The 27,383-nt window shown below is 50.3% G+C and overlaps 10 protein-coding genes across 10 annotated transcripts; 6 read left to right on the forward strand and 4 right to left on the reverse strand.

Moving 5' to 3' along the window:
• Positions 1–523: 523 nt before the first annotated feature.
• Positions 524–1,788, reverse strand: JCM6883_001394 (histidine phosphatase family protein; the record flags this gene model as incomplete). Its single annotated transcript, XM_076631247.1, has 7 exons — positions 524–712; positions 796–987; positions 1,056–1,155; positions 1,273–1,304; positions 1,378–1,484; positions 1,618–1,648; positions 1,750–1,788. The coding sequence occupies 7 exons, from the start codon at positions 1,786–1,788 to the stop codon at positions 524–526; spliced, it is 690 nt and encodes a 229-aa protein (XP_076488826.1).
• Positions 1,789–2,034: 246 nt separating this feature from the next.
• Positions 2,035–2,996, forward strand: JCM6883_001395 (SCP2 sterol-binding domain-containing protein; the record flags this gene model as incomplete). Its single annotated transcript, XM_076631248.1, has 5 exons — positions 2,035–2,088; positions 2,185–2,235; positions 2,348–2,491; positions 2,538–2,755; positions 2,843–2,996. 5 exons carry the CDS (start codon positions 2,035–2,037, stop codon positions 2,994–2,996), a joined length of 621 nt encoding a protein of 206 aa, XP_076488827.1.
• Positions 2,997–3,443: 447 nt separating this feature from the next.
• On the forward strand, positions 3,444–5,338 carry CDC73 (Cdc73p; the record flags this gene model as incomplete). The annotated part of the gene is made up of 5 exons (XM_076631249.1): positions 3,444–4,241; positions 4,309–4,760; positions 4,884–4,972; positions 5,062–5,138; positions 5,237–5,338. The coding sequence occupies 5 exons, from the start codon at positions 3,444–3,446 to the stop codon at positions 5,336–5,338; spliced, it is 1,518 nt and encodes a 505-aa protein (XP_076488828.1).
• Positions 5,339–5,803: 465 nt separating this feature from the next.
• JCM6883_001397 (ATP-dependent helicase) lies at positions 5,804–10,123 on the forward strand (the record flags this gene model as incomplete). Its single annotated transcript, XM_076631250.1, has 17 exons — positions 5,804–6,075; positions 6,227–6,331; positions 6,401–6,414; positions 6,482–6,548; positions 6,624–6,815; positions 6,892–6,954; positions 7,033–7,096; positions 7,171–7,264; positions 7,346–7,486; positions 7,561–7,831; positions 7,909–8,179; positions 8,252–8,520; positions 8,592–8,712; positions 8,783–8,910; positions 8,976–9,052; positions 9,125–9,299; positions 9,364–10,123. 17 exons carry the CDS (start codon positions 5,804–5,806, stop codon positions 10,121–10,123), a joined length of 3,084 nt encoding a protein of 1,027 aa, XP_076488829.1.
• An 836-nt stretch (positions 10,124–10,959) lies between these two features.
• JCM6883_001398 (uncharacterized protein) lies at positions 10,960–12,384 on the forward strand (the record flags this gene model as incomplete). The annotated part of the gene is made up of 9 exons (XM_076631251.1): positions 10,960–11,030; positions 11,103–11,116; positions 11,183–11,249; positions 11,426–11,524; positions 11,622–11,684; positions 11,750–11,813; positions 11,880–11,973; positions 12,047–12,097; positions 12,173–12,384. The coding sequence occupies 9 exons, from the start codon at positions 10,960–10,962 to the stop codon at positions 12,382–12,384; spliced, it is 735 nt and encodes a 244-aa protein (XP_076488830.1).
• A 696-nt stretch (positions 12,385–13,080) lies between these two features.
• On the reverse strand, positions 13,081–16,082 carry JCM6883_001399 (uncharacterized protein; the record flags this gene model as incomplete). The annotated part of the gene is made up of 3 exons (XM_076631252.1): positions 13,081–14,029; positions 15,148–15,964; positions 16,043–16,082. 3 exons carry the CDS (start codon positions 16,080–16,082, stop codon positions 13,081–13,083), a joined length of 1,806 nt encoding a protein of 601 aa, XP_076488831.1.
• Positions 16,083–16,476: 394 nt separating this feature from the next.
• JCM6883_001400 (uncharacterized protein) lies at positions 16,477–19,366 on the forward strand (the record flags this gene model as incomplete). Its single annotated transcript, XM_076631253.1, has 10 exons — positions 16,477–16,732; positions 16,796–17,163; positions 17,223–17,346; positions 17,403–17,536; positions 17,599–17,970; positions 18,031–18,404; positions 18,466–18,575; positions 18,632–18,791; positions 18,872–19,001; positions 19,088–19,366. The coding sequence occupies 10 exons, from the start codon at positions 16,477–16,479 to the stop codon at positions 19,364–19,366; spliced, it is 2,307 nt and encodes a 768-aa protein (XP_076488832.1).
• A 366-nt stretch (positions 19,367–19,732) lies between these two features.
• JCM6883_001401 (uncharacterized protein) lies at positions 19,733–22,595 on the reverse strand (the record flags this gene model as incomplete). The annotated part of the gene is made up of 4 exons (XM_076631254.1): positions 19,733–20,323; positions 20,387–20,780; positions 20,846–22,088; positions 22,163–22,595. 4 exons carry the CDS (start codon positions 22,593–22,595, stop codon positions 19,733–19,735), a joined length of 2,661 nt encoding a protein of 886 aa, XP_076488833.1.
• Positions 22,596–22,803: 208 nt separating this feature from the next.
• On the forward strand, positions 22,804–26,557 carry JCM6883_001402 (uncharacterized protein; the record flags this gene model as incomplete). Its single annotated transcript, XM_076631255.1, has 7 exons — positions 22,804–23,001; positions 23,070–23,249; positions 23,340–23,448; positions 23,507–23,862; positions 23,934–24,306; positions 24,372–25,669; positions 25,733–26,557. The coding sequence occupies 7 exons, from the start codon at positions 22,804–22,806 to the stop codon at positions 26,555–26,557; spliced, it is 3,339 nt and encodes a 1,112-aa protein (XP_076488834.1).
• A 387-nt stretch (positions 26,558–26,944) lies between these two features.
• Positions 26,945–27,358, reverse strand: CBP4 (Cbp4p; the record flags this gene model as incomplete). Its single annotated transcript, XM_076631256.1, has 3 exons — positions 26,945–27,007; positions 27,073–27,212; positions 27,280–27,358. The coding sequence occupies 3 exons, from the start codon at positions 27,356–27,358 to the stop codon at positions 26,945–26,947; spliced, it is 282 nt and encodes a 93-aa protein (XP_076488835.1).
• Between the last annotated feature and the right edge of the window lie 25 nt (positions 27,359–27,383).

Below are 27,383 nucleotides of genomic sequence, written 5' to 3' on the forward strand. Positions count from 1 at the left end.
TAGTTCCAGCTCACTCTCTCAGTCCTACTCTTCCTCCATCGAGAAAGGTCCAGAGGCCGCTCTGAAAGAACTGTCGACGAAACGATACGTTTTGGTTTTGACGCACCCCTTCTCCATTCGCGTTCTCAGGTAGTTGTCTATTTATCTGTTCTGGGGCAGAACGAGATAAACAGCTGCATGGTGGTAACGCTTTTCCCTGAACACTTCAAATTGATTAATATTTCCAGCTTCGTATTGTCGTGCTGAAGTTGTTGCTTGCTCTTCTACGGTCTCTTCTCCAAGTCACCTTCCCGGCAAGTAGCTGCTCAGGTTCCAGTCGCTTCGCAGAAAGCTCAAATCGGGTCCGAGCACTCTCGAAATTCACGTCGAATTTTCTGCTGTTTCGCTGCTTTCCTCGAAGTCCTCAGCACTGACTTTGACGACTCTGACAGATAGAGAACCCTACTTTATGCTTTTTCATACCGGCCCCCTTCTATCTTTTCTCTATTCCCTCCCACCTCTATCTCTCTATTTCTCCGTCTTTCTAATTCCTCATTTCCGAACTCGTCGGTTCCTCCGCTCCCTCCTCCTCCAATTCCTTCACCATCTCCAACTCTGCCTCGTCATCCTCGTCCCCATTCTTGAATCTATAAGCTCTGACTTCTGCGTTAGCCCATGGAGTCGCAGTCTGTCTTCCTTCAGTTAGGCATCTCAGAATATCTCCATGAGCGACCTACAGTAATCCCCATCCACACAACTCATTAGCCATCTACTTAGATAAGGCGCTAGGAGAGAGAAGGAAACAAAGAAACGCACGACAACGATTTTATTCTCTTTTCTAGATCTTAACCATTTCCTCACCCACCTAGCCCTCTCCTCGACGTTCTCAGGTGCCCAGAACCCTTTCTTCGAACACCAATCATTCCCATCGTGCTCTTTAGGGGCGGAAGAAAGGCGGGAGAAGTCAAGGCCGACAAATTCGGGGTCGGATTCGAGCGTTTCACGAGACTAGGAAGAGGAGATAGGGTTAGTGGAGAGTGAGGAGAGAAGGGAGATGGGAGGAGGTGGGGACGCACGGAACCGGTGTCGCAGGGGTGAGCGTTTACTTCTTGTAACTCGGGGAGGACGACGACGGGTTGGCCGGAGGATTCGAGGCGCTCACGAAGGGGAGCGTATCTATTGAAGAAGCGCAGGTATCGTCAGTCCAATGCATCTACTGTAGCTTTCTGAGGGGCAAGCCAGTTTCACACGAAAAGAGAAGGGAGGGAACAGAAGCAAAATCGTCGGACTTGCCCAATTTTCATAGTTTGCATAGGTCTTTTCAACTATCACCATCCCCAAAGCCCATCAGCTCCCCCACTCCCATTCTTTCTTTAAGAGAGAGAGGGAGGAACTCACAGGGGAAGAAACGATCAATTCGACTTCCTTCGTCCATGAATTCTGGGTATCTTTTCGAAGGTTCGCAGATTGTTCTCGTCCGAGTTTCGTCAAGGGTGCATCGTGGACTATTTCAGGCGGATGAGCAATTACGAGGAGAGAGAGGAGGGGAGAGGGGAGAGAGATGACGAAATGAATCGCGGATGAATCAGTCAACTTGGGACCATGACGGGAGGGAGAAGGAAAGGTGATTGAGCGGACTCGTATAGTCTTCTGCTACGTTGTGCTCAGCCTACAACAGTCGAAGGTGGATGAGAGGAGTCAGCGAACCGAAGAGTCAGGGACGAAGCGACAGGAGTACTGAGAGGGGAGGAACAACAGAGGAGTACGGACCTGAGCATGGCGAGTAAGGTATAAGATCTTCGAAGTCATGGTGTCTAAGCGATAAGAATGAGGGAGAGAGAGTCAAAGAAGGGAGTTTCGTGCGATGTCATAATTTCGGGAAATTCGCTGGTCTTTCACCTCATATGAAGCGGATCTGACCAGGCTAGCATACATGCGATATAGTCTCATGAGCTAACAGCTAGACAACAAATTTTCCGCGTTGAACGCTGTTCGACTTCGCCGGTTTCTTTCTCGGATCCCTCTCTCTCTCCCTTACCTCTCACCGCTTCGACCATGTCTTCTCCTCCAGGTCCAGATAATCAAGCTCTCTCTGATCGACTCATCAAGGTCAGTCCCATCCTCTTCCTCTCCCCTCTCTCCCCGGCCCCACTTGGACGCCGATCGAACTGACCTCTCTCCTCTTGCTTGTTGACGAACGAGTAGGCAGCACTCAACGATCCATTAATCTATCATCCCTCCTTTGATTCCTCTCGCGTACGTTGTCCTTCTCCTTCGCGTGAGAAAACCTGTCTTCGTTTCACGCTGAACTTTCTCTCTCCCTCCTCTCCCATTCTCCCTCTCGCTCGCGGGATCCGGACGGAAATAGGTTTTCGCATTAATTTCAGTACTCCTCAACTCTCCAAGTTCACCAAAAAAACAATTGATCCGTTCAATGAAAACCGTTTACCTCTTCTCAATCACCTCCAATTCCAATCCTCAAGAAACGGCTCGTTGGTTCGTTGATATGAAGGTACCTTCTTCTCTCTTCTCTCCTTTCCCTCCTCCCTTCCTCCCAGGCGATGACTGACGGAGCGGCGAAGGAGAAACAGAAAAAGGGAATCTTGAGGTTATTGAAACCTTCAGAGAAACCTCCCCTAAAACCAGACGTGACGATCACTCTATCTGATAAAGATTTGGTAGGATTAGCGAATGGATCATTGAATCCTATGAAATTGTGGGAAGCCAAGAGGATCAAAGTGAGAGGGGACCTTGACAAGGCTTTACGGGTAGAAAAGTACGTATCCCTCCCCATTCTCTCTTCCTTCCTCCTGCGAAGAGAAGAGGAGGATAGGAGAAGCTGACGAGTGTGAGTGAGGAACAGGATCCTGAGTCAGGAAAGAGAAAAATTGGAAGCTTTACGAACGCAAAACGGAGGAGAGAACAAGAAGAAGAGAGAGAAGAAAGAAGTTTGGGGGGAGAGGAAACCGGTGGTGGGGATGGAGGAGGCCGAGAGAGTCGTCAAGGCGAAATTGTAGAGCACCGAGAGAGGGGTCGGTGGAGCGGAAGAGAGAGGAGGAGCGAGGCGGAAAAAGGGAGTTTTGCGAATTGGTTTTGGATCGATCGAGGGGGTTTCGGAGAAGCGAGGGGGTGTCTAGTGTTCTGTGTACTGTTCTGTCTGTGTATTGATTTTTGTGTTCTTACCCTCCTTAAGAAGTTGGTTCGAGGTTCCATCAGAGCGAGAGAAATCAGAAAGAAGCGTGAAACTCGAGGGGATTCGTCTACAGAACCCAGCTAAGCGGATCGCGGTCTCGTATATAAGTACTCTGTTGGCCGAGCCAAGTCCAAAGCGCTCGAGGATTGTTGGAAGTGAAGAGTTGAAGATCAAGCCACGATATCCACGATCAACTTCTCCATCTCTCTCTCACTCTCACTCTATCCAGACTCGACCCACTCGACTCCCAACACTCCAGCTCTCGTTCCTCATGGCCGACCCGATTCTACCGGACCCTCTCCTGATCCTACGGCATTCCCTCTCCCTCTCGCTCCCGATCTCACTCCTCTCCTCTACCGGTTCGATCGCACCGTCCCTCCTCTCCTCGACGCACATTTCCTTCCCGTCCCTCCCCCTCTCTCCCTCATTCCCAAAATTCCTCCCTACTCGATTCTTCGCCGGTCCCTCTCCCGATCATTCGAACCCTTCTTCTCAACCTACTTACGATTTACAAACGTTGTTGTTTGGATGGCAACAACGGGAAGTACAGACTGGGGAATACGTAAAGAATGCGAGAGGGGAAGGAGTGGGGTTCGTTAGTGCTACGGATAGGAGATTGGTGATCGCGTATTTAGGGGGAAAAGGACCGGCGGAAGAAGGGGAGGGGACTAGGGTGAGAGCTATGAGTGAGGAAGAAAGGGAGGCGACTAGGAAAGTATTACCGGGGTTGGGGGGAACGGTAGATGGAGAGAAAGAAACGATGGCGACAAAGAGAGACGCGACGGGAGATCAGGTTGGAACGAAACAAGGAGGAGTACCAGGGGCAGAAGGAAAGTTACAGCAGCAACAACCACCGACGAAGAAACCGAGATACGCAGCGGATAAAGGGGATCAGGAAAAAGTTAAAAGAATGGGATTAATCATGGATGGACCTCAATTCGGTCATGTCGTTGCTCCGAACGAGACTAAGGACAAGGAAACGACGGGACAGAAGGTGGATAGAACAGGAGGCGCAGGAGGAGCGGCATTTCATTCGAGAGAGACCGTGTTGAGAGGGGAAAGATATAACGCAAGTTCACCTCTCTCTATCATGCTCTGCAAGTCTCGTGTTGACGAGCTCGTTCGTGGATATACAGAACTTTGATTCCGTTCGATCTCTAATCTCTCCCCGACTCGAACTACTCCAATCCGTCTCGAACGGTTCCACTTCCTCTTCCTCGAAACCCTCCTCTTCCTCTACTCCCGGAGCTCTCAAACCGATTCAATCCACCTCCTCGAAAAAGAAGCAATTAAACCCAATCATCATGATCTCCCCCTCTTCTACGGCGTTAATCACGATGCACAACGTGAAAGATTTCCTCCAAGACTCTCGATTCGTTCCTTCTGATCAAGCGAAACTGTTAGCGACTCAAGGAATGTCGAGTGGGTATTTGGCCGAGGATGTAGTACAGGTTAATCATGCACGAGCAACGGGAGGAGCAGGAGGAGGGAAGGGGGCGGTCGAGACGAGAATGGCGAGGTATTTCGTGGTGGATTCGGTAGATGCTTTGGAGAAACTTGCGGGACAAGGAAAAGGACAAGAGGCTTGGTGAGCTCCCACATTCTCTCATTCTCATTCTCTCTCTCTCTCCTTTTCGAGCGGATTCATCGAGAAAGCTAGCCGAAAAGAGATCAGATCAGGTTAACTGATGAGAGATTGATGAGTTGGTAGGGATCGAGTAGTGTGCGTAATGACGACGGGACAAGAATGGCAATTCAAATCGTATAAATGGCAAGAACCTAAACAACTCTTTCACAACGGTAAGCTAGGGCTTCCCTTCCAGTATTTCTCCTCTCCGTGTTTCTGAAGGGTGCAGACTGATGGATTCGATGGGGATGATGGATTGTAGTGAAAGGAGTCTACCCACAATGGAGTACAGATCCATTAAACCCGAAAATCAAGGCTTGGAACGTTTCTGAACTCCGAGTGCGTCCTCTCTCCTTTCCTCTTCCTTTTCCTCTCGCGGGAAGAGATAACGATACAGGAGGACGAGATACTGACGAGAAGGATGGGCATGAGTGTAGATTGATCCACATAAACGTCACATCGATAAAAGTGTCGTTGCCGATTTCTGGAGAGGGTTGGAACAGTGGATTGGGGATAATAAACCTTGGTTATCTTACTAGTCAACGAACTCGGCGGTTATCTCGTTGGGGTGGTGTGTGGAAGGAGAGAGGGAGGAAGAGAAGGAGAGGGATTTGGAAGGAGGGAAAAATGTTGAAAAAAGCTTTCGTTTGAGGCTTCAATCATGCCTGGTACTTACGTATACAGATCGAGAGAACCGGTACGATACCCTAGTACAGTATAGCTTGGGATTTCAGCAAGTGCTTGTCTGTGAACGAGAGAACCTTAATCTTCGCGCGAGAAATGAAAATCTGCATTTCCATTCGTTTTTTTTCTCGTTCGGTTTCTCCTGTATACAGTATCTAAGACAGACATCTACCTTACAGTATTGCTGTAAAGCATTGCGCGAGGGAGCAGACACGGTATGATGACATACAATATTCGCGCCGCGTTGCACAATCGCGTCAACATTTCTTCAACGTCAACTCTTCCCTTCTCACCTTCACTTCGTCCGCGCTCATCTCACCATGGAGCCACCCGATGACCTCCCCGACTCCGACTACGTTGCCCCCGCGGCTCCAGCGACGCCCTCTCTCTCCAAACCCTTGAAACAATCCACCCTCCCCATCGCTCCACTCGATCTCTCCTCCCTGAACCCTTCGCAGCTCGAAGCCGTTCAAGCACCTCTCGAAGGTGGGACCCAACTATTAGCGGGTCCAGGGAGTGGGAAAACGAAAGTTTTAACGACTAGGGTTGCGAGTTTGATCAGGACTGAGGGTATACAAGCGGAGAAGATAGTGTACGTTTCCCCCCACAATCAGTGCTTTTACTCTCCCCCTTCTCTTTCTCGGCGTGAAGGCTACGCGGAAGGAAGAAGAGAGGAGAGAAGGGAGAGAGTCATTCAACATAAAAGAGAAAGCTGATTGACTGAGAGGGTGAGGAGAGAGCAGGGTAGTAACGTTTACGAATAAAGCTGCGAACGAAATGAAAGTGCGATTGAGTAAGATTTTGGGGAAAGATGAAACGGAGAGAGTCGTGATGGGCACTTTTCATTCGTAAGTCTCTCGTCTCTCTTGTGTTAGTTCTCTTTCGAGGGGTGAACTAACGAATGTTGGAGGGTACAGTGTTTGCGTTAGATGTTCGTCTCTCCTCGGTTCTTCACGACAACGGGCATGTAAGCTGAGGCATCGGGCCGAGACGTGCAGATTTAAGGAAATATTCGAAACTAGTTAACCTCTCTTCGACCTTCACCATTGCCGATCGAGATGACTGGTTCGTTCCTTCTCCCATCTCCCATCTCTCATCTCCTCCGATCGTCCTGCTGACCCATTCCTCACATACGTCTAGTTTGGCAATCATTAAACGCATTCTCCCTCAACTTCCCATCCCTGATTCCCTCAAGAAAGATCTCAAACCCCCAGTCTATCTCGATCACATCTCCAAATGTAAAGCTCGAATGATTTCGCCCGATGAGCTGGCGAGGAGTCACGAAGGGAAATGGGATCAAACGAAATTCGAAGCGATTTCGAGAGTTTATGAGTAAGTTCTCTACACTCTTTCTCTCTACCACTCAGAAGGAGAGGAGGGAACTGATAAGGATGGATGAGGGTTGTAGGGCGTATGATAAAGAGCTGGAGAGGGCTAATTCGTTGGATTTCGATGATTTATTATTGAAAGGGTGAGCTCCGAATGACTTCCTCAGTTGTATCCTGCGACAGGACTCGATACTGACTGAAGTTCGTCGTGGTCGTCACAGGCATGAACTATTCAGTAATCATCCAAGAGTTGTAGCGAGAATTCAATCAGTTCTGATTGACGAGGTAAAAAAAACTCTCTCGAATACTTGCTTTTCTTCGAAGGAATCGAGAGTTGACACGTTTTTGATGATGCGTAGTTCCAAGATACGAATTCAGTTCAATACGATCTCGTTAAACTGATCACGGCACCTTCGAATTCACTCACGATCGTCGGAGATCCTGATCAATCTAGTGAGTCTCATCGAGCAAGAACCTATCGCATTGCATGCTTGCCGCTGATGCTGATAACTTCTTGTCCCGACGATCACGTAGTCTATGGCTGGAGGAATGCCGAAGTAGAGAACCTCGAGAAGATGGTAAAAGATTTCCAACCTTGTCGACAAATCTTTCTCGAACAAAACTACCGTTCAACCGGGGCTATTCTCGGCGCTGCACTCGCCGTAGTTCGACAAGGTCCACTTCCTCCTCTCATCTTTTCTCCCTTCTCCCCTCTGCCGAAGCTGACGAGAAAAGAGATTTGAGAATAGATACTAAACGAATCAACAAATCCCTTCATTCTTCCCACCCCTCCGGTTCCTCCGTCGTCCTCCACTCAGCTCCCGATCCCCAATCAGAAGCTACCTTCATTGCCTCCTCGATCCGTCACCTCGTCGCTCATTTAGGTGGATTAGTCAGTTATAAAGATTTCGCGATCTTGTTGAGGTATGGCGCTTTGTCGAGAGCTATTGAAGTCGGACTACAAAAGGGAGGGGTACCGAGTAAAATGGTTGGAGGTCACAAATTCTTTGAACGTGCCGAGTAAGTCTCTCTCATCCCTCTCCCGTCTTTCCCAGTCCCAGTGAGGAGGAAAACTGACGGAAAGATGGATGAGTTAGAGTGAAAGACCTCCTTTCATACCTCCAACTCCTCTCGAACCCTTCCTACACCCCGGCCTTGCAACGAGTCCTAAACACCCCGAAACGAGCCCTCGGAGAAAAAGCCCAATCGTCAATCTTTGAGAACGCACGAACGAACGGATTGTCCCCTTTCGAGGTGTGTCAACGCATCGGCAAGGGAGGTGGAGGAGTGACGTTAGGAGCGGCTCAGAAGAAAGCGGTGAAGGGTTTTGTGGAGGTGATTGAGGAGGGGAGGAAGAGAGCTAGAGAGGTCAGTTTTCTTCGACACTACAAATTCAATTGTAATCGCTTCGAAGAGTACTGACGTTCGAATTAACGATAGGGTGAAGACGTCGTTTCATTGATCGATTATATCCTCGAATCAACGCATTACAAAGCTTATCTAGAGAAACATCAAGGCACGGACGCGAACGAAAGGTGGGAAAACGTCGAAGAACTCAAGAACTACGCTGCGCTCGTGGCGGAGGAGAACCCGACGGATCAGGAGGAGTTGAGAACGGAAATGGAGGAGGTTAAGATTGGAGCAGCAGCAGGGGAGGTTAAATGGGAGGAAGATTTCGGGGAGGAAGAATTACCAAGAAAGGTCGCTTCGTGAGTTCGAGGTCTTCTCACTCCTGCTACCGAACTGTACTGAGTAGAAAGGTTCTCCTCCTCACGATCAGATCTGTACCCGGAGTCACTGAACCGACATCAACAACGAACCCACTCGAAACGTTCCTCGCAACTTCGATGTTAGCAACGGATACTGAAACTCAAACTGCTCAATCTGACGGTAACCAAGATGTGAGCTCCTTCTCTCTGCTATCCATCTCCTTGCTCGGAGACTGATGCGGAATGAGGTCGTTTCTCACAGAAAGTAACTATTTCAACTTGTCACGCCGCGAAAGGACTCGAATTCCCAATTGTGTTTGTACCCGCTGTAGAGGATGGGACTTATCCGTTCTTTAGGGCTACGGAACCGAATGAGGTCGATGAGGAACGGTGAGCTGTCGCCTTCTTCAAAACATACAAGACATCGAAAACTCATGAGGTTTTGAATTGAGTAGACGGTTATTGTACGTCGCGATTACTCGAGCTCAAAGTTTCTGTTTCCTCTCCCATTCAGTTTCTCGAATGGCTGCTGGTCCGTCCCATACCTTCCTCCTCTCTTTCTCTGTCTTCGCAACGAGCCGATGAGCATTTGAGTGGTTTGTAGGTCAATTCCAATCGAAATCCCTCTCCCCTTTCCTCACTACCGTCTCTCAAACGTATCCTACTCTATTCGTCAACAAGTTACAGAAGATTACGCAGAAAACTAGGGAGGAGATGGCGAGAGTTTTGGGGAGACCTGCACCGAGTGAGGAGGAGGCCAAGAGGAGGATCGAATTACTGTACGTTCACTCGATACCTTGCATCGTTTCTCTGAGGACTGATGTATTTGTGACCGGCATACAGAGCGGGTGAAGCTCCAATCCCTGAACCCGTCTCGGTAACAAACTCTCGTTCCTACCCTGGCTCGTCTTTCGGAGTCGCTGGTAAAGTAAATGGATCAGGAGGATTCTCGAACAATGGTCGTTGGGCCTCTTCTTCTCAACCTTTACCTCAATCGCAGCCTGTGCCGGCAGGAGCAGGAGGGTTTCAATCCGCGAGAGGCATGATGGGACAACATAATTATTCCGTTTTCAAGAAACCTTCCATTGCCTCGAATCCAGCTCCCGCAGCTTCCGCTTCCGCTTCGACGTCTACATCGACTCCAGGAGCGTTCAAACCTCTTCGACCCAATTCCACCTCTTCCTCTTCCTCAGATTTCAAACCTTTCATTCCCCCAAAATACCTCGCCCCCCGCCAACCCTCCACCTCGATCCCCTCTCTCCCACCTATCTCCCACACTCGATCAACCGAAGAAGGTCCACCAGCAATCGTCGAAACCCGAGCGAGTATGATTCGAGATGCCGTGTTAGTGAATCCTAAACTCGAGAAACCTCGATTCAACCCTTCGACGCAGAGGGATTTATTGAGTAGTTTTCAACAGGGGGGAAGTAGTTTCTTGGAGGAAATGAAGGGACTCGGATCGGCAGAGGGAAGTGGGAAGGGGAGGGAGGAGATAGATTTAACGATTAGTAGCGATGATCCGTCGATTGAAGGAACGAGTGGAGGAACAGTGAGAAGACCTCCTATGTCACCGAAACGACCGGCGAAGAAGGCGAAGAAATAGAATCAGCTATCGAAGAAAACGAAGGAAGAAAGCTCGTCGACTTTGCAAGACCGCCTCCTTCATCTCACTTCGACCCTCGCTCTTTGTTCATCATTTCGACTTCGAGACTCTCCCTCTTCTCGTTCATCTGTCTATAGACCTCGATCTCTATCATCCGGAACTGTTCATCATCTTCCACCGTTTTGTTGTTTCGTCTTCCCTTTCTTTCATGACCCTCTCTCGCAACTAGCAATTCGTTATCACTTCTCTTCCTATCTCAACAAGAGGCTAGCTCTGGTCTGCGGGGCGTGTCCTCTTTCGGTGATAGGCTTCAGTCAACAGAAACTCGCACAGTACGTCCTCCTTGCTCTTTTTCACTTCTCACTTCTCTCCACAGCTCACCTCAAACTCTCGAGACTGGCTGAAGTCATCGACCTTACCCAATCTCCCCCGCTCTCTTCTTTACTCGTAAGTCCTCTTCCCTTCCCTCCCCTTCTTTCCGCACGGCTCCCTTTCCGCGTCACTCATCATCTCTTCCATCTCCCCTCACACAGTCGGATCTTAACACAGCACAAGACGAAGCAGTTACAACGTCTCATCGTGGTGGAGTATTCGTTGCGGGCGTACCGGGATGCGGGAAGACGAAAACGTTGACGACGAGAATCGCATGGTTGATCCGAGATCAAGGACGAGGTCCGGCGAGGATAGTATACGTCAGCTTCCATTCGATAGCTCTCCGTCTTATATGGGCGCAGAGGGACCAAAAAATGGGGGCAGGTAGGACCGAATGAGCTTGACTGATTCAACTTCGCGATCCGAATAGGGTTGTAACGTTCACGAACAAAGCTGCGAACGAAATGAGGGAACGTTTGAAGAAGATGTTAGGAGACGAAACTACTGGGAGTCTCGTTATAAGTACCTTTCATGCGTGAGTCGAGGACGATTCAAATCAGTTCATCGAGTTTACGAAAAAGCTGATACCAAATATCCTCGTCTACAGTATTTGCGCTCAGTGTGAGTTACTTCTGGGATCCCTCATCTGCGTGAAGGAGTAACTCCATGAAGTATCGCATTTGACAGATCTGCGTCGTAACGGTCGACTCGTCTCGCTTTCTCCAAACTTCTCCATTCTCGATCGAGACGATGCGTCAGTCCCCCCTCTCCTTCTCTCCCTTCATGAAGTCTCACGTTGACTCCCTCTCCTCGCTGATTGTGACATGCAGTGCGTCAGTGATGAAACGAATCCTTTCTCAATTCCCGAATCTTCCCTCCGAAAACGACTCTCAAGAAATGGACTCCATCTCGTTTCGTCGATCGAATCAGTCACGTGAAAAGTAAAGGACTGGATCCGGATTCGTACAGAGTCGACCGAGAGGAGACTGTGAACAGTCAGGAGAGGGAATGGATCGCGAAAATTTGGACGTGAGTCGCCCTCCCGATCGAGTTGAACATTGGTCCTTTTTGAGCGAACTCGCACGAAAGGCACCATACTGAACTGGATTCGGGAATCTGTTCACAGAGCTTACCAGAACGAACTGATGAGGACGAACGCGGTTGATTTCGACGATCTACTCATCTACGGGTCAGCATCTCTCAGCTCTCCCTCCTCTCACGGCTCACACCGAAACTCTCCTACTCGCTCCATAGTCACGAGTTGTTCAGGAAGAACCCTCGCGTCGCCGAAAGGATTCAGACTGTTCTAGTCGACGAGGTGAGCTCGGACTTTCCTTCCTCTCTCTATCGTCTCGAAGTCTCAGAACTGACCGACTCCCGCCAGATCCAAGATACGAGTGTTACGCAATACGAGACCTCGGAGTACATGTCGAAAGCTTCGAATTCGATCACGGTTGTTGGAGATCCTGATCAATCGAGTGAGTCGAGTTTCGAAACGATCGCATTCAGGGTCTTTGCTCATGCTGATCGACTCGATATCCATCATCGCAGTCTACGGATGGAGGAACGCAGAGGTTGAGAACTTGAACAGGATGGTCAAAGGTAAGAGAAGCTCGCTTGAACACCGCTCGTTTCGATTACGTTGGACGTGTCCAAGCAAGAGTCTCTTTCGCGTAGATCTCGAAACCTGTCGACAAATCTTCCATGAAGAGACCTATCGCTCGACGAACTCGATCCTCCAATTCGCCCTCTCCGTGATCCAACAAGACAAGAAACGACCGAACAAAGCTCTCTACTCTTCTTTCCCAACCGGTTCCCCCGTTATTCTACACAAAGCTCGAGACGGAGACGACGAAGGACGTTACATCGCTTCACAAAGAGTTGACTGAGGGTGAGACGGGCAACGATCAGGTACTGAACGATCGAAATCGCTTTCTCCCTTCATTTCCGATCTTCCGAAACGACTTTGACAGTCGAAACTACCTCCTGTTACGGATGCGATGAAGCAAGAAATATCGCAAGTGACCATGAAGAGAGTCGGAATGATTGTTGTGAAGAAAGAAGAGGAGGACGAGGAAGAGAAAGTTAAAATCGTTGCTTCGTGAGCTTTGGTCCCTTCCTTTCCAAACTAGAGCTGGCGAGAGCTCACATGACTTGAAGACACAGTCCCTCGAGTTCGAGGAAGAGACGCGAACCACCCTCAGGTTCTTCGGCTAGCACTTATAAGAAACAGAAAATTTGAAGAACAAGACAAAATGGATTCTTTCTCGCTTGATTGTACCAATAACACTCCCGAATTCCAGTCTCAATCTCTCATTACTACATCGCTTGAGTCCTTGACTGCGAGTCTTCTCGGCTCTTGGTTTTCCTCCCGCGTCACTTTGCAATCCTTTCATTTGATTGCGTCGGATCCGAGCATTCCACCTTTGTCTCCTGCGATAATCAGCGCGAGAGAGACAGAGCGAGAACGAAGGATGATACTACCTCAGAGACAGACACAACTAGAGTTACAATACCAAAGACGGATTTTGACGGAGGGTACAAACGCGAGCTAATTCCGACATTCGATTTTGACTTTCTTCTATTTACTTTTCTTGGTCCTTTTGACGTTCAACGAATTGCACCTTGCGTCTCTTCGCAGGAGGAGATGGCGCTTCATCCTGCTCGGACTCGTCTTCTCCCGTTCCGCCACTGACCGCTTCTTTCGATTCGCCCTTCGATCGTTCCAGAATCTGTCCCACCTCTCCTTCCTCTCCCAGCTCAATTCCCAATCCAGTCGTAGTGTGACTTTCTTCGAGGCCACCATCGGAACTCTTTGAAGTGAGAGACAAACTTGGAGCGAGGAAGAGAGGGTTTTCCTTCGATTGCGAAGAGTCTTTGTCGATGACCGGAGAGCTCGGGAGAGGCAACTGAGGTTCGCGAGATAGTTCAGGCGATACTGGGGAGAGTGGAAGGGAGGAAGGGACGACGAAAGGATGAGGGTGAGGTTGACCGTGAGAAAGAATCGAAGGTTTCGACGTCGAAACGGCGGAAGGAACGATTGTGGCGGGAGGAGGCGGAGAAGGAGCAGGGAAGAGTTCGAGGTGGGCCGGATCCTGGGGAGTGAGGAGACGTTGTGGATTCGAGTCTCGAGAGACGTTCGAAGGGAGACTCGCGGTAGGTTTCGGGCGAGTGAGGGATGGACGAGATCGGGCAGGCGAGAGGGACGGCCTAGCTAATACTGACGGTTGAGGAGGAGAAAGTCGAGGATCATGTTCGTGATAGCCAAAGACGGAGGGAGCGAGTTTTCGGTCGTCGGCGGATTGCTGCTCTTGAACTCGAGGGAAATCGATTGAGAAACCGGGTGAGCTTGGGCGAGGACGGGGGAGGTTCGATAGCGGTTCGTTGGAAGAGTCGAAGGTGATCGAATTGCGTCGAGGAGCTCCAGTGGTATCGGTGAATGATGAGATCAAGATTGAATCCTCGAGCTCAAGGAGGATCAGCGAGTCAGTGCTCGAGTCTCGAATCGCCAACTTGTCGGTCTTGCGATTTGAGCTAACCAAAAGTTTCTCTGGAGAGGGAAAGAGAAAGCGCAAGCTTTATCAACATGGGCATGTCGCAGCTTCCCCCGTGCGACTTGATTGCCATTGCCGAAGTGTTCAAGCTCGATCACGGAGTCGAGCAACGTGTTGCGATTGAGAAAGGGGTGAGGTTCTGAAGACAAGACATCAGAGAAAAACGAGAAACATTTCCAAGCATAAGAACGGAGCGACGAGATGCGAAGCAACAGCGAGAGGATTGAATGGATCGTCGCGGAAGAACACCCTTTTCGCTCGAAAGAAAGCTCGCAAAGTCAGTCCCTCGCCGCAAGCCTCGCCTTACAGTAATCAGGGAGCAAGCATACTCAAAGTCTGGCTGAATTGTGTCCAAGGCTTGACGGCGGTTATGAGTTGGGAATCCGCGAGGAGAGAACGCCAAGGGGCGAAAAGGGGAACAACGAGAAACAAGATTCGGCTGGGTGCTGCTCGCGCTCCACTTGACGGATCTGCAGGCATCCGGAAATACGCTGGTACGGAGAGCGAACCGCGAGAAGGCGACTTCCGAAGACTCATATTGCGGCAGAAAGAACAAAACAGAAATGGATTCAAAAAAATTCGAAAGTACAAACAAACCGATCCACGCCCTTCAATCCTTCGCTGCGAATGCACTCTATCTTCTCTGATATAGACTAGCTATAAATTTCCAAACTTCGTAGGTCCGGGCTGCGATAGGGCTGGAGAGGGTATTCGAGCATTTCCTTCTCCGAGAGCGGTTTGAAGACTGCAGAAGAATCGTCCTCCACGTCGTAGGCGATCCCATGACCTTTCTTGCTACACTTCACCAAGGACAAAGTGAGTGAACTATCAAGCCAGGACAAGCTTGATTGAGGAAGTCACGGACCGAGTAATCGAGAAGCGTGCAGTTGCCCAATCCAGTTCGTCTTCCGCTTCCGAGATGAGCGGACCACGAATCACAAGTTCGCAAAGGGCAGGGAATGACGTGGTGTAAAAGATGAGGAAGTGGTCAAGCGGCGAAATACAAGAAATACTGAGATTGGTCAGAGATGAGAACGGAACGGCGAAGGAGGGCGCGAATGGATCAGAGCTGGTAGCGAGTCGTAGTCAAGCTGCCACAGAGCTTTGAGGTTGATGTATTGTTGCCAAACTCCGTAGTCGAATCGGGCTTTTTGAACTAGGTTTGGCCCGGCTTCTGCCCATTCCCAGGCTGCCTCATCGCGTTGCCCTCCCTCGTGTCGTTCCCAGTCTTCCAGCCCCTCTTCGTCGTTGTTGGATGGCCACTCAACTCCCTTCTTCACAACATCTCTAAGGAAATGACCCGCGTCGAGGAAGTGAATCGCGTCGAAGAGGAACGGATAGTAACCAGCGGAAGGGTTGGCGAAATTGGAGAGGGACTGCAGCATCTTCCTTGAATTTCTCCCTGGGCCGAATTGTCCCGTCAAGAAGCCGTCGTCGAGGGCGTACTCGGAAATCTCGACCGAGGTGAGGTTGGACCAGATGAATTCGTGACGGCAAGCAACAAACGAGGGTATTTCGCGGAGACCGCCGAAGGAGAAGACAAAGTCAACGCCGGATGGACTCCCGTACCATTTATCGCAGCAGGCGTCCGATGGTTCGGGATATTCGAAATTGAGCTGGGAATCCAGACCAGTCCTTTTCAGCGCTCTTTGCGTGAGTTCCGAGTTGAATTGAGCGTCACATACACTTCTCGGCATCCACCATTGCTTGTCAATTTGACGAGCCCGAGTCAACAACCAGGGATTGACGTTCTTCGAGAAAGAATTCTCGTAAATTCTCGCTCGCCAATCGCTCAACAAGACCGGGTCGCGGTAGAGAATCGGTCGAGTCGCAAGGAGAAGCGTCTTGTTCGCTCGGGAGAGGTACGAAAGGGAAGTCTGACGGAGCGGAGGTAGAGGTTCGAGAGAGAGACAATCTGAGGGAGAGTGAGAGGAGAGTCAGCACGAGGACCAGCCCAGTAAGTGGACCGCGTCAGGAGGTAAGTACCACTCACTGGCGATATGTGTGAGTAGCTCAAACGGTAGACGATCCATTCTGGCCCGAAAGAGAGGAGGGAAAGAGAGTTGTTGATGAAGAGTGGGTTCGAGCGAGGAATGCTTCGGAGTGCCTGTTGTCGCGGTCGCTCAAGCGTGTAGAAGGTCTAGTAACTCTTCAGCGTGGTCAAAACCCGCCAACAGAGTGCGAGTGAGAGGTAAGAGAGAGAGAGAGGGATTCACTGAACTCTTCCCTTCTCTCCCTCTTCCACCACACGAATCCGACCAAAAACGACTCTATCGAATGAGCAGCTCCGACAGTGAACCAGCTGCAACGCGTCAGCGAACTCTTCCTCTCGTCCAAGTCAATCCAAAGCAATTCGACGAAACTCTCCCAGTCCTTCGAGGCGAGATCAGCCTGTGCAACTCCTACAAGGATCGAATCGCTTCATTCATGATCAAGGATGGTACTGGAACACTCTCGATCTATCTGAAAGGGGAATGGGCAGAGGAAGCGATCAAACAGTTGAACAGGATTGGGAAATGGATCTCTCTTTCTGGTCGAGGAGGGACTGTAGAGGCGGTCAAGGACAAGAAGGGGAATCATGTACTGAAAGATGACAAATGGAAGACGTATCGGATCGTCTATGCGAAGGGAATCGAAGGGAATTGGGGTCGAAATGGAAAAGGTTCTCACTTTTCCTTCAAAGGTGAGCTTTCAATCGTCCCCTTGAGCGTATGGGATGACGACCGACAATGAAACCGCTCAGCAGGCGATGCATCGATTCCAGCGACGAGTTATTCAACTCTTTCGACGAATCCTCACGCTCGACCTTCGATCAATTCCACCTCGCAACATCAACGCTCTCTCGCGAAATTAAGTCAGAAGAACCCCAATCAGTCACTTACATTGGACGAGCAAGTGTCCCTCGCAGTACCCGATACGAACCCTGAGAACCCCTATGTTGGAGCTCGCTCGAGAAATCGACGAGAAGAGGGAGAAGGATCATCTTCTTCTGACGGAGAAGGTGGAGCGAGCGAGAGTGACAGTGTCGAAGAGGAAGAAGAGCAGACGACGACAGCGAGAAAGAAACGAAAGAGGGAGAAGAAGGAAACTCGCAAGGAATGGGGAATGAAAACAGTTCGTCTCATTTCTTCTAATCCTGTTTCGTTCCGCTCGTCTGACTTTCCACGCTGTAGAACGAGACGAAACTGGAATACTCTACGCTGGACATCGTTGAGAAGCCTGCGAATGCGTCAAAGGTCAACTTGATCGCGATCGCTTTGGTTCGAAGAGAAATCTATCAACCCCAGAAGAGTAAAGGTCAGTCTCTCTTCGACCTCCTCGATGATAGAAGTCCTCAACTCACTCCCTTGTAGACAAGGCTATCGATCTATGGCTCTACGACCCGACTCACACGAAAGCTCCCGCTCGATTGTGTTTCTTTGGTCCGAAAGAAGAACATCTCCCCGTCGTCGAGAATGGAGACATCCTCATTGTCCAAAACATCAACGTGAGTGAATGTCTACACCCTCCTCGTCATCTCCCTCGGCTAAACGCTCGAGAGAGAGACAGTATCAAAAAGATCGAAAACAATTGACCGCGTTTGGAAACATTCGAAACGGTCCATTCCTTGTCATTCCCTCTCGACTTGCCGAACAATATCACGAAGAACCATCTTCCATCGAGTTCGTATCCCAACTTCCGAAGTGTTCGAGTCGACTCGCAAAAATCGGGGAAGAAGAATTGGCTTATGCCAGAGACCTCGCTCGATGGTCGAGACGATTCGACGTTGTTGGGAATCATGAGGAACCCGGACGAGGAGACCATGAACCGAAGAACGTACTCAAAACAAGTGCGAGGTTGATCAAAGGAGACTCGACGAGGAGGGAATTGGTTGAAATTCGTCAACTTGAACCAGACAACTTCTACGACGTTCAAGGAGAAGTGAGCTCTCTCTGATGCACTCTCGCTTGATTCTGAACTGATGCGGTAGTCCCCCTCGAGATCATCAAATTCTACAATCGAGAAGGGCGAAGGAATTTCGAAGACAACGACGTTTGTCAACTCTTCATCACCGACTACACGCGCAACGACCAACTCATGCGATACGAAGATACCTCGAACGTACGCTTACCCGGTCAATACGCTCTGCAAATCTCGATCTACGGTCATCAAGCGAAACCTCTGTTGAAGTTCAATCGAGAGGAGCACTTGCAAGGGAAGTTTGTCCACTTGCGGAACGTGAGGACAAAGTTGAACGAGAATGGACTGCTGGAGGCGACGATGTGGATCGATCAGGTCAGGAGGGACAAGAGTGATGTGACGATCAAGGGTTCGAACGAGTTTGAGAAAACTCCTTGGTTCAGAGATTTCTCTCGGTGAGTCGTGCCTCTCACTCCCTCATCGAGTCGAGTCTCAGCTAATCCTGCTAAAGAGTAGTCGACGAGATGTCTACTGCAACGCCTCAACCGATTCGAGGTTGAAAGACGAGTACTTGACTTTGACGAATCAAGCTCGAATCGAAGCGACCACTTTCGTCGACCCCTTTGGTATGTTCAATAGCTCTATACATTCACAGTGAAGTCTGCTGAAGTGTGCGCAACAGCTTCGCCTTTCGACACGCTTGGACTCGAGAGACAATCGATGTCAGCTGCTCTCTCGATGCCCTTGGCTGGTTCTTACCTCTTCCAAGCTCGAGTCATCGACTACAAACCTGACAACTTAGAAGATTTTGCTGTCGCGTACTGTACCGATTGCCAAGCTCAGTCAGTATCTTTCTCCCTCTCTCTGTGTCCTCTCGTCGAAAAAGACTGATCTGCCTACATTCACTCCCGATCCTGTTCAGACTATCGAAGGGACTGAAGAAATGCTTTGACCACGATCGAGTGAATCACGAGTTTCAATTCGCGCTCGTTCTTCAAGGTGAACAAACCTCAACCGCTTCCTCCTCTCAACCTCCTTGTATTCTCGTCGAAGTGACTGGTCGTGATTCTGCAAGTCCCCTCCCTACTGTCTCTGTCTTTCTCCCGTGAGCTCGAACTGACCCGCCTCTCGCTCGTAGGAAACGTTCTTCTCTGCCTCCCCTCGTCAAAGTTCCGAACGACCCGACCCCTACCTCCTCCGTTTCATCTCTTCCCTCTCCCCAATCCTTGGAGATCTTCCAGAGGCGAAAGCGATGAAACGACGACCTAAAGAATCAGAGCTGGGAGAATGGATGGAGTTTGTCGTCGAGGCTTGGAAGGATGAGGAAGGGAAATTGAGGTGGAAATTCGATCAAGAGAGGACGCTGTTTGTCGAGAAGGACTGGTATGAGGGGGTGAAGAAGGCGCAGGGTGAGTGAGCGGATCGGAGGTTGTTGCGAGGTGGGCATGAGGAGGGTTTTTTTGTTTCGATTTGGAGTTCTCGCTGTTTTTCGTTTCTCTCGTGTTTGATTGTTTATACCATGCAAGAGTACCTTGAACTTCTATGTTCTTATCACTGTCGCCACGGCACGCCACTCTGTGCAAGCCCGCGTGAGCAGGTTGACCGAAAGGAACGAGCTCACGACTCAAGTCGAGTTGCGTTAAAGACAGGCTCAGTTCCGAAGGGGACGATTGCGAGAGGCGTGAGGGAAGATGAGAAGGAGCAATATGCATGTATTGTAAAGTATCACATCATGGGAACAGAGCGTTTGGGAACAACAACAAAAAGAGGAAAGAAAAGAAAATCAACGACCAACGCTCTGCCTAGCTCTTCCTCCCTTCGACCTCTTCGACACTGCAGAAGTCTCTTCGACATCTTCCTCCTCTTCGTCGAACCAACTTCCATATCCTGCTCTTTCCAAACTCGCAACGACACCTAGTCCTGCTCCTGCCGCTTCCTCCTCACTTCCGACCACCGCAGACGACAAATCGTTATTGTCGAGTCTCTGTCGCACCCTTCGAGCGTACTGTTGAGCATCCGAACGATAACGGTCGTAATTCGCAACTGAAGAGTTCGAGTTTGGCGATGAAGACGAGGCGAGAGGGATCGTCAACCTGATCGCCCTCGATCTGTTCAACGAAGCCCCTGATCCAGAACGAGGTCGAGAACTGTCGTTGTTGACGGTAGTCGTGGCGGAAGAGAGATTGTCAGTCGAATGATGAAGTTCCATTTCTTCAGCCGTACGTTTTCGACCGAGTCGAGATTGTCGAGAACCATAGCGAGTGCCGTTGAGCGAGTAGGAGTGCTTAAAGATCGAGTTGTCGAGCCACCAGGTTTCTTGGTTTGGCGTCAACCATTCGAGAGGTTCAGAGATTAAACCGTCGCGGAAATCTCGCTGCGAGATGAGGAAGGGATCAGTCTCTGGGAGATTCGAGCAAAAGAGGAAAAGGAAACTCACCTGAGGAGGTGGGATATGCTTCCAGATCATCTCGTCTCCCATTTTCGGAACTTTCTCTGTCAACCTCGCTTCTTTTCCCTCTCCTTCCTTCGCCTCGGTCACATCTCCGTGCTCACTCTGCGCCGCCAGTTCGTTTCTTTCGTCCTGAAGTTGCTGTTGCGGTAGCATCCCGACTCTCCTCCTCACAGCCGTCGTTCGATCATTTCGGAAATGAAACAATAATCCATCGACGACTCCGCCGCCCGTCACTCCTCCTCCTCCTGATCCACCACCGATTCGGTTCGATTCAGTAAGGCGTCTCCACGGACCATGCGAAGAACCGGAAGACGAAGAGTCGCGCGCGATCGAGCAGTAGACGTCCGGACGGAGTAAACGATAGCCGACGTGATTGCCGCTGAAGAGAACGACGTTGACGAATCAGTCACAAAGTGACAGTGAAATAGAAATAGGAGAGCTCACCATCTTCGACAACCCAAATCCCTCGTAATGCATCCTTTACATCCTTTCCAACCTCTCTTCCCGACTCTCTCTCCCAATCCTTCTTCCTCGTCCTCCAAATCCGCCAATCCAATCGTACTGGGCGGCAAATCGCTACTAAACGCCTCCAATTCTTCTTTCTTGTCATCCGCGAAGACTTTCTTCGGTATTCCTTCGATCAACCCTCGAGCACAGATCAACGCTCCGCATCCCCTCGGCTTCGCTTCTTTCCCTCCGTCGACTCGCTCGAAACCTCGCGGTAGTGACTCTCCTTCTGAGGATGTCGATTCCGTTCCTCCGCAATAGAGGAGGTAAACTCCTTTCTTACTCCTCAACGCTCTTCCCGATAACGAATTCGTTTCTTCCCTACTCCTGCCCGTTTCTCCCGTTGACGATCCTTGTCGTTGTTGATTAGCTGTGATTCTCGAATTCCTGCTGATAACTCGTTCGGTTTCTCCTCTCGAATTCGGATTCGGAACTTGTACGTATTGATTTCCTTCATCCTCCTCCTCAACATCGGGATCGGCATCGAGGGATCGAACCGTTACGTCCCCAAACGGATTCGTCACGATGGTCCATCTCGCCCGAGTACCGGTATACGCTGATACTGGTCGAGACGGGGGTCCTCCTCCGGCGTCGTTCAAATTGAACCCTTCTCGAATTGCTTGAGCTTCAAATCTGTCGAGTAACGAGTCCGGGCCGGATCTCGAGGACTGTTCCCCTACAGGCTCTGGTGCTTCGTGATCGGCTGCGTCTTCGTCTTCGTTTGAAAACGATTCTCCAACTAAATGAGTCGGTTCCAAGAAATAACTTCGTAATTCTCCTCCAATTCCTTCCATACCACCACCACCCACCCTAGCAGTATTGTTCGAATCTTCCTGAGTCGTGTTTGATGAGTTGGTAGCGGCGATTCTAGCAAACAGAGTTTCGAAAGAAGGGAGATCGAAAGAAGATGAGGAAGTAGTTCGAGGGATTCGATTCGTAGATGACGATACTGGAGGAGGGGAGAAGACTTGACTAGGGCTTGAGGATGAAGGGAGGGAAGGAGGAGGTAATTGAAGGTCGGAAGTCCAGGAACGGAAAGTCGAGACGAGGTCGTTGGCGTTGGTAGACGAGGTGGACGAGGGGGTCGGAATCTGGGGAGTAGGGAGATGTCGACCACCTCGGGGGAGACTAGAAAGTCGAGGGATTGGGATTGGGTCATTCTTCCTCACGAGCGAGAAAGCTAAGTGTCTGCAACCGGGAAACAGAGAAGGAAGACGAGAAGACTCACTCTCCAAACTCCCGTCAAACCTTCACTTTGATCTCCAGTATCCGTAAGGTCCCTCTCGAGGTCCCTCAACTCCGACCTGAACCTCCTCAACTCGTTCAATGCCTGTAAATCATTCTCGAAACTCTCCCTCTCTTCTTCCTGACTTCTCGCTAATTCCGCAATTCTCGCAGCTCTGATCTCTTCCGGTGACACTTCTGGTTCGTCGTAGTCGTTGTCGATAGCGGATGAAGGCTGTGAAAGGTCGAGTCGAGATTGAGATCGCCGAGAAGGACCAAGTCTACGAGATCTCGAAGTTTCTCCGTTCGCCAGTGATGCCCATAAGAGTTCCGCTTCATGTTGTCGTTCATCGTCGTCGCCAGGAGTCGGTTCGGGAGGAGTGGGAGAGAGTCGAGGGGAAATGACGATGAGACCGCGTTCTGACGCTTCCTCCGCGTTTGGTGGAGTCGGTGTTCGATCCATACTCTTCTAGAACCGAAGACTAGACTGTTGGAAAGGAGTAGGCGAATGGTAGGAGTCAGAGAGAGACGAGGATCGACTTCATCATTTCAAGCTAAGGAACTCGCTTCTCTTCCTTTCCCTTCACCTCTATTCGCCCCTTTCACGCCTTGCAGTAAACAGCAACTCTCTCGCTTCCGCCTGGTGCGCGTAGCAAATCCTTCCTCCTCTTATGTCGTTCCCCTCTTCTTCCTCGCTTTCTCTCCCCTCCTCCTCGTCCTCTTCCGGCTCTCACATCCTCTCGTACCCTCATTCGCCTTTGACACCAATCAATCAGCTATTCACCCGTAAGGAGCTAGTCGGGAAAGGTGCTTATGGTGGAGTTTATAAAGGAATCCATAATCCTACTGGAACTGTCGTCGCTCTCAAGGTTCGTCTATCTCGGCTGTCCTCTTCATGGTGTTTAAACTGAAGAGGCCGTGCCGTGACCGCGAACAGGTAATCGATCTAGACACTCCAGATGACGATATTTCCGAAATTCAGAAAGAAGTAGCATTACTTTCGGAGTTGAGGGACGCTGCGAGACATAATATCACACTGTATCATGGGTGTTATCTACAAGGATACGAGCTGTGGATCGCTATGGATTTCGCTTCGGGAGGGTCGATCAGAACTCTTGTAAGTCGCTCCCTCGTTCCATTCTCTGCCTTTCCCTCTGTTCTTAGATTGCGCGAGCAGATGCTGATCATCTTGAGTGGACATGTGTAGATGAAGAGCGGAGCGATAGAGGAGAAATATGCGGCGTTGATAGTGAGGGAAGTGTTGGTTGCGTTGAGTTTCTTGCATCGTCAAGATATCATCCATCGAGATGTCAAAGGTGAGTCTTTCCATCTCTGCCCCTCTCTTCTATCGACTGATTCCTCTTCGATTTCTAGCCGCGAATATCCTCCTGACTCAAACGGGCAAGATCCTCCTCTGTGATTTCGGAGTTGCCGCGCACCTGCAGACGAATTCAAAACGGTCGACCTTCACCGGTACCCCACTCTGGATGGCTCCCGAAGTAATAACGGACGGGAAACTCTACGATACAAAAGCCGACGTTTGGTCCCTCGGTATCACGTTGTACGAGATCATCGTTGGAAACCCCCCTCATTTCGGAATGGAACCCCTTCGAGCTTGCGCGATTATCCCAACGAGTCAACCACCGACTTTGCCGGAGATGTTTGAGGGCGTCGCGACGGGGGCGATGAAGGAGTTTTTGGCGAGTTGTTTGATGGTTGATCCGACTAACGTAAGTTCTCCCTTCTCTTCGCTGCCTCTCTCTCGCTAGGAGGTGCTAACACTGGATCGCCGGAGTAACAGAGGCCGACAGCAGACGAATTATCTCGAACGAAATGGATCAAATCCGCCTCTAAACTTCCCATGGTTCTCCTCCGCGAGCTCATCGTTCGTTACGTTTCCTGGATCCAATCCGGTGGACAACGTACCTCGATCGTCGGTACCTTACCAGGGATGGAAGGGGGAGGAGATCTAGTACAGAGGGAAGATACGTTTGAGTTAGCCGGGGAGAGGGAAGAAGGATGGGATTTCGAGGTCGATGAAGAAGATTTCGGAGAGACTTTGGGATTGGGGAAGATGGAAGGGCTGGGGGATGAACCGAGTTATACGAAGAAGGGGACGACGACGCTGGATGAATTGGCGGCGAAAGGAGGGTTGAGACCTCCAAAACCTGCTCGTCAGTCTCATCTCTTTTTCTCGCACTACTCGATTTTACCACTCACTCTTGAGTCTGATGTACAGCTCAACCATCTCGAAATCACCCCCTTCTGCGTCTCTTCGACGAAGAGTCGAACCCCTACGCTTCAACATCCTCCCCTTCTTCCACTTCCCACAACCCCTTAATCTCACTCCCATCCTCTTCACTCAATACTCTGAAACCCACGATCTCCCTTCCCTCCTTCGACGATGCCTCTCAAGAAGATGAATCCTCATTCGGAATCAGCCTCCCATCTTTCGGAACCGATTCAACCTCGTTCGGTGGTTTCGGAAACAATTCCGGAGCGGGATGGGGAGGAGCTGGATGGGGATCAGCGGGAGCGATGGATGGTGCGAACGATGCATTTGAGGGAAGTCCGTTCGATACGATTGGACCGAATAATAACGCGGCTTTCACAGGAGGAGGAGGATTAGCGATTGCAGAGGATTTGATGACCCCTTCAACTACGGTTCGTTCGAATCCTTTCAACGATCAGGCGAGCTGGAATCAACAACAACAACAGCAACAACAATCGTCGGCGAGAAGAGGGGCATTTAGTGATGAGACGATCAATACTCCCTTTGGTGGAATCGAAAACTCTGAGGAGGAGCAAGGAGATCGATTCTACGGAGAAGAATCGGAGGATACTTGGGGTAAAGGTCAAGCTAAGTCGAGTGGGATTCCCGGATTTGGAGGAGCCGGAAACGGATTCAAATTCGGAGGAGGAGGAGGAGGATCAAGTTCGCCAGCCTTGGACTCTTCCGTTTCGACTCCTACCGCATCTTCATTCTTCTCCTCGTCCTCAACAATATCGACACCGAGAACTGTCGATTTAGGATCGGATGGCGACACCCTCGAAATTGGAGCGAAATCACCATTCGTGATGAATCGAAGACGAGCGGATACGGCTCCTTCTTCTCGGTCACCTTTCGGTGAGTCGATGACATCTGAGGACACGGGTGGGTATCCTCCGCTAGGAGCTGGATTACCTCGGACGTCTCCGGCGGCGGGAGGAGGAACCGAAGCAACAGGAGGAGGATATCCGCCATTAGGAGCTGGACTCGCTCGAGGAGGACCGACTCCGCTCACTACGACCATGGAGGAAGCCGGCGAGAGTGAAATGAACCGACCTTTCGGTGGAGGAGCGATGAATCGACCGTTTCAATTCGGCGGGAGTCAACAAAGAGAAAGAGCTGCGACGATGCTCAATAATCCTACTTCTTCTTCTTTTTCTCCGGGATTGGAAGGGAACAGACCGTTCAGGCTTGGTGGTGTGGTTCCGGAAGAAGGAGCAGGGGAAAGGAAGAGAACTGCGAGTGATGGTCGGAGACAAGGGTTGAGCGTGAGTTATTTTCGTTTGTTTCGACGCCAACTGTTCACTGACCCGACGGTCTCACTTCTGTAGATCATGACCTCTGTTCCGTCGAATGGAGTTCCATCAACAATGATCACCTCTCCTTCTCCCTCCTCGATAAACCTCACTTCTCAGCACAAACGCCAAGCCTCATCCCTCTCCACTCGCTCCTTCACCGCTTCCAGCTCCTCTCCGACCGATCGAGGTCTGCGTTCACATCGTTCGAACCAACTTTCAACTTCCTCATCTTCCTCTTCCGGAACAACAACGAATTTCCTCACTGCATCTCCAACTTCTTCCCTCTCCCTTTCCGCTTCACCCGCAAATTCGTTCGTTTCCCTTCCTCCTACGAGTCCGGTTCTCGACGACGATGTAGCGTTGGATCAACCGACTCCTTTAGCTCGACCGCGAGAGACTTCCGCTTCGGATTTAACGAACACGGCGATTGGGTACCCTTTCCCTCCTGTTGGAGATCTCTTACTCCCAGCTTCATCGAATTCTACCACTCCTCTCTCAGCACCCCCTGCGGACCCCGCTCTCACTCCCGTTTCCGTCTCGATCAACCATAGCGAAGAACAGGAACCGGAACTGCCTGTGTACAGTCTTCCGATCGTTCAACCACTCGATTACTCCCTCCTCTCCAGCCGATCCGCCGTCGAATCAGAACTGGAGCAAGTGTTGAGAGGTCTGGGCGAATGGTTTGAAGTGGTCAGGGATGGTTTTGAGAGAGTATTGGAGGAGGACGACGGAACGTTATTCGACGAGGGTTACGATGAAGGAGAGGAGGCAGAAGCGGAAGAGAGGGAGAAGAGGTTTATTGTCGGATTAGATTTGCGGGAACTGGAGGCTGGAGGAGGGGAGGTTGAGGTTAGATAGAGGATCGGATCGGTTACAGTGTTGTGTTGCTTTTTATTTGGTCTTCGTTGTTGTCATGATTATCTCACTTATCGTTCTCCATCATATCCCGACTCGAGTGAGCTGGTTCTGTCTGAACTTGACGCAGCGCAAGAGAGACCAACTCTCAATTCGCTCGTTTTTCTTTTTTGTGCATCCGCATGAATAGATCAGGAGAGGATGAATTCGTTACAATGATCCGTACAGCTGGGGAGTGTGATGATACAGGTACTGGTAGAGAGGCGAAAGGGAGAGGAAAAAAATGAAAAACGAAAACTGAAAAAAGGAAGCGCTGAGTTTGATGATAACTATACGGGTCAGCCTGCATACAAACCTGTACCCGTATGAGACCCCCCAAGCTCACGAGCTCTACTTCTTGTTCTTGGGATCGAAATCGTCTGCCCAAACCGGTGCATCATTCTTCGCTTGTTCCTATCCGTTTCTCCCTTCCGCATCAGCTCTCTCCTCTCGCGCATCAGATAGAGAGTGAGACTGACCTTGATCGCATCCAATCTCGACTGAGAGTCCTTAACCAGTTGTTCCCTCGCACCTTGACTTAATCTCCTTTGTTCATCCACTTTCTTCTTCAAATCGGGACTCAGGGCATCGTAGAATTCTTTCTCTGTTGGTGTAGTCCCTGTTCGAGGATCTCCCTTCAGATAAGTCCGTGCCATGGTTACGCTGGAGGAGAGAGAGGGACGAACAAGCCATGATTCCATATCCGAGAGTCGTGATTCCCAAAGTCATGAGGATCGCCGATCCGATAGGAATACGTCCTGACATCTTGAATGAGTGGCAGTGAAGCTGT

This window comes from Sporobolomyces salmoneus, assembly GCF_050403485.1.
Source record: "Sporobolomyces salmoneus JCM6883 DNA, S_salmoneus_JCM6883_v1_ctg15, whole genome shotgun sequence".
Classification (NCBI taxonomy): Eukaryota; Fungi; Basidiomycota; class Microbotryomycetes; order Sporidiobolales; family Sporidiobolaceae; genus Sporobolomyces; species Sporobolomyces salmoneus.